Below are 4,434 nucleotides of genomic sequence, written 5' to 3'. Positions count from 1 at the left end.
TTTCAAGAGGGTGGGGCCAGACTCTTTTCAGTGGTGCCCAGCGACAGGTTAAGGGGCAACGAGCACGAACTGAAACTCAGGAAGTTCCATCTAAACATGAAGAAAAACTTCTGTACTTTGAGGATGACAGAGCACTGGCACAGACTGCCCAGAGAGGTTGTGAGGTTTCCTTCTCTGGAGATATTCAAAACTCACCTGGATGTGATCCTGTGCAACTTTGCTGTAGGTGACCCTGCTTTGGCAGGGGGGTTGGACTGGATGATCTCCAGAGGTCCCTTCCAACCCTGAGGATTCTGTGATAATCTGTTAAAACTGACTGCAAAGCCTGTACTGCTTTTCTGCATCATTCCAAAATAATTCTAATTCAAGTCTTGATATCTGATGCACAAATGTAGCCAGAAATAGGTTGACCTCAGTACAAAGACAGAGCAAAAAGTACAATTTATACCTTGAAAAGATACTCTGTTAATGAACTATTAACTCTATAGAATCTCTGGACAAGTGGGAGCGTCTCACTGTAGCTGATGCGTTGGAACCGGTACAGTTTGAGGATGGGCAAAAGATTGTGGTCCAGGGAGAGCCAGGAGATGAGTTCTTCATTATCTTGGAGGTAAGTAAAGTGAAAATTAAAAGCTCAGAACTTTACTACTTCTTCTTAACATGGCTTATTCTGTCCCTAAATAGACACTTGGAAAAAAACAAAATGTAAGAATGTACTTGTAGAGAATTCCTGAAGGAATATAATCTTGCTGGACATGCAGAAGCTTATATTTAGTTTTGCTATTTTTACAAATATTACTTCAGGAAAAAAGTAACAAGTTTCTAGCTGAAACCAGTTTATCTTTTTCAGAAGAGTAGAGACCTGTTCTAGATAGCTAGTAATGTTGTGCTGGTGGTATCATTGTCTTCTCTCTGGGTTTTTTTGGGTGTGGGGTTTTTTTTTACTAGTCATACTGTAATATTCTTACTGTTTTGAGGAAAAACACGAAGAAGTCAGTGCTGCAGATATGCAAATACTCGACATTTTATGCTTAGAAAGGAGGAGGGACCAACTGTTTTTATAGAGTGGTCTGGTGAACTGTGCCAGAACTGTGAAGTGGCTTTTAGCCTGAGACGTCTTAACAGTTATTTCTGCAAAGGAGCTGATTCCGTGTGGAATTCAATGTTTCAAGTAATGCTGGAAACTCCAGTTGTTTATTTGCTGTGATTTATTAAAGGGCACAGCTGCAGTGTTACAACGTCGATCAGAAAATGAAGAATTTGTTGAAGTGGGCAGACTGGCACCTTCTGATTATTTTGGTGAGTTACGTAGTGACAACTGTGATTACATACACCGCTGTCACCATTTTACCTGTGCTGTGTGGATGACTGCTGTGGATGATAGTGATGGGATGGATTTGCTAATTACTGTTTTGGCAACTCTTGTGGTTTCACTCAATGTCAGGTGAGTATCAGAGTCACCTGGCATTCAGATGTCCATGCATATCACAGAAATGTGGTTGCTCTTGAGTACTTTAATTTAGAAGAGGCCTGGTGGTGATTTGATCTGACCTCCCTACCGTGGGCAGAGCTAACTTTGAAATTGCACCATATTGCGCAGGGCTGTGTCCAGTTGAGCCTCTTCTGTCTCCAGGGATGGCGATCTCACAACCTCTCTGGGCAATTTCTTTCACGGTTTAACCAGCCTTGTTGTGAAGAACTTTTTTTTTCTTTATGCCTGACATGAATTTCCTGTTTTGCAACTTGTTGCTTTCTCTCTGCCTTTCCCTGTGCAGAGAGCACTCTAGTTTTGTCTTTATAATCACTCCTTACATAGCTGAAGGCAGCAATAAGATTCCCTCCTTAGCCTTGTTTTCTGCAGGTCAGACTAACCCAGCTCTTTCAGCATCTCTTTGTACCTCCTGTGCTGTACTCCCCTAACCGTCTGGGTGGCACTGCTGGACTTGCTCTGCTTTGTCAGCATCTTGTACTGGGGACCTCAAAACTGTGTGGTACTCGGGATGTGGTCTCCCAAGTGTCGATCAGGGTCTCTTCTCCTTCTGTTGAAGGTGTTCTTACTCAGTTAAAAGTTACATGGTATGTAAGTTGCTTTGGCTTGAAAAAACTTATGTATGCTGGCAAAGAAAAAGGCCAGGATCCTGTTATAAATACTGACTTGTGAAGACTTTGAAATAATCTTCGCATGAAGCTAGTCACTTGTCTAGTGCATGTTGATTTTTTTTTTTTTTTTTGGATCACAGGTAAGGACTGGATGTGTATGCTTGCAGAGCATTCTTGGAGTATAATGTAACAGTATATAACAGGATATTCCTGGTGGCCTTATTTTGGTTCAGAAGATAAGTGGCTTGCAGTTCTGAAACAAAGCAAGCAACCTGTTCAGAACCTACTATTTAATGTTTAAGTACTTCCCCCACTCTTTCTGGTGGTGAGGGAGAAAGCCTGACTTTTTTTCTCATGTTTAAAGTAGATCCTCTCTCCTTATTATTCTTTCTAAGCAGTCCTCTTGCTAAAGCCTTCAGTTTTTCCTCTTTGTAGATGATGCAATCAACAAATACTCTGTTGCAGGGCATGAAGTGGGATGTACTCAAGAGTGCACTAATAGTACTGGATCTGACCAAAGGTCTGCTTAGCTCAGTGTCTAGTACTAGATTTTTGTTCTATGTATGTAATTTCAGTCTCTTCTAATATTTCCCTTGATGTGTACTCTTGAGTTTCCCACTCTTGAAGTAAATGATATCTTTACCATTGTGTTCGTGTGCTGCAGATCTATCCCCCAGGGGCTTAACTCTCCCTTAGGCTTGCAAAAGAATAAGTAGGTTCTGTGTTTTGGAGGCTAGCGAGTTAAAGAGTTTTAGTTGGGCACAGAGGAAAGGTTTTTTCTCATTTCTTTTGAACATCCCTTCTGATAATGCAGCCAGTCTTACTCTTCAAGAAGCACTGAGTTCTTTCCTCAGTTCTGAATGTGGAGGTAACCAGCACAACTACTTAAAACCAAACCAACCCAAAAGTTGATGCTGTGGTTTCTTTTATGCTTGTTGCTAGAAATGTTTGGGGTAGGTGTTATCACCAGTGGAAACAGGGGCTTGTTGAAAACTTCATTTCCAGATATGTTGTTTAGCAGTTGTAACAGGTATTTGAAACAAAGTTTTGGCATGTGTGTAAGTTATGAAATGGGAATCCAATGGGACTTCAAGATACTCATCTTCCACAGCCCCATGGCAAAGTCAGATGCTTGATTCTGGCTAGCTATGGGTCAAGGGCTTCTGTCATTAATGTGTTTTTTTTTTACTTCAATACCATGGTTGTCTTGTCCTGAGTTTCCTAGAAATATCAGAATTGAATAGCAGCATACCTTACATATCAGAAAAATAACTACTTGTTGACTAGGAAAATTACGTGGTTAATTGAAACATGACCTTTTCTCAGATAGAACCAGTATTGAAAATTCTTTAGGCCTTCTTAAATGTGGACAGGCTTTTTAATAAAAAAATCAGGTCTTTTTTTAAACTGCCTTCACAGTTGCTTCTAATGTAACTGCATAGATACTTGTTCTGATCAGTGTTAAAACCTGAATTACCTTCTGTTCAATTCCTGCAGCAGCTTGAAATACAACAGGGTAATTTCTTTGGCTCTTTTGCATGTTGATTTTTAACACTGTTCACACTTTCCTGTTGCCCTAGGTGAAATAGCTCTGTTGATGAACCGTCCCCGTGCTGCCACAGTTGTTGCTCGTGGCCTGTTGAAATGTGTAAAGCTTGATCGACCCCGATTTGAACGTGTCCTGGGTCCGTGCTCGGATATTCTCAAGCGAAACATCCAGCAGTACAACAGTTTTGTATCGCTGTCTGTCTGAAACCTTCCTCCCTATCCAAAACATGCTTCACGAATGCAGACTGCTTTATTACCCTTGTGCAGAGCCACATTGCCACTGGCATTTGCAGCTTCCTGTCTGTTTAAAAAAAGAAAAAAAAAAATTGCTTATCATGGCACTATTTTTAATTTTAGAGCATATTAATTCTGTGCTCTCTGTCCCATTAAATTAATAGAAAAAGTTCTGTGGAGATGTTTGCTCTTACGGCTTCTCTCTGTGCGACAGTGTCCAACTCGGGCAAATGCAGCCTTGCTGCAGGGAGGGAGAGATCTCCTGGCGCCATGCCAGTGGCCATAGAGTAAGGAGGTGACGGTGGGAGCGGAAATTCTTTTAATGGTGTTTATCAAATTGTTGGACAGATTAAGGCTGTGGTCATAATCTGCTGTATTTCTTTTGAAATGAGAACTGCCCTTGTAATTGAGCTTCTTGGGGCTAGGGGTTTTCTTTTTGTTTTTGTTTTTTTTTTAATTTTCTGCGTACTGTAATCCTGGGTTCAATCGTGAGGCATCAGCTGCTAAGAAAGCCACAGTTGGAATTTAACAGTATAATTGTTCCTGTGTCTG

At 41.0% G+C, this 4,434-nt stretch overlaps 1 protein-coding gene across 1 annotated transcript; it reads left to right on the top strand.

Annotated features, from left to right (window-relative positions):
* Nucleotides 1-481: 481 nt before the first annotated feature.
* LOC104157907 (cAMP-dependent protein kinase type I-alpha regulatory subunit) lies at nucleotides 482-3,962 on the top strand (the record flags this gene model as incomplete). Its single annotated transcript, XM_009695447.1, has 3 exons — nucleotides 482-610; nucleotides 1,218-1,299; nucleotides 3,681-3,962. Coding segments are annotated over 3 exons (384 nt in total), but the record flags the coding sequence as incomplete, so codon positions are not given.
* Between the last annotated feature and the right edge of the window lie 472 nt (nucleotides 3,963-4,434).

Source organism: Cariama cristata, unplaced genomic scaffold (genome assembly GCF_000690535.1).
Source record: "Cariama cristata isolate BGI_N322 unplaced genomic scaffold, ASM69053v1 scaffold44932, whole genome shotgun sequence".
In the NCBI taxonomy this organism is placed as follows: domain Eukaryota; kingdom Metazoa; phylum Chordata; class Aves; order Cariamiformes; family Cariamidae; genus Cariama; species Cariama cristata.
The sequence above is the reverse complement of the archived record's forward strand: the minus strand, read 5'-3'. Positions and strand labels throughout refer to the sequence as shown.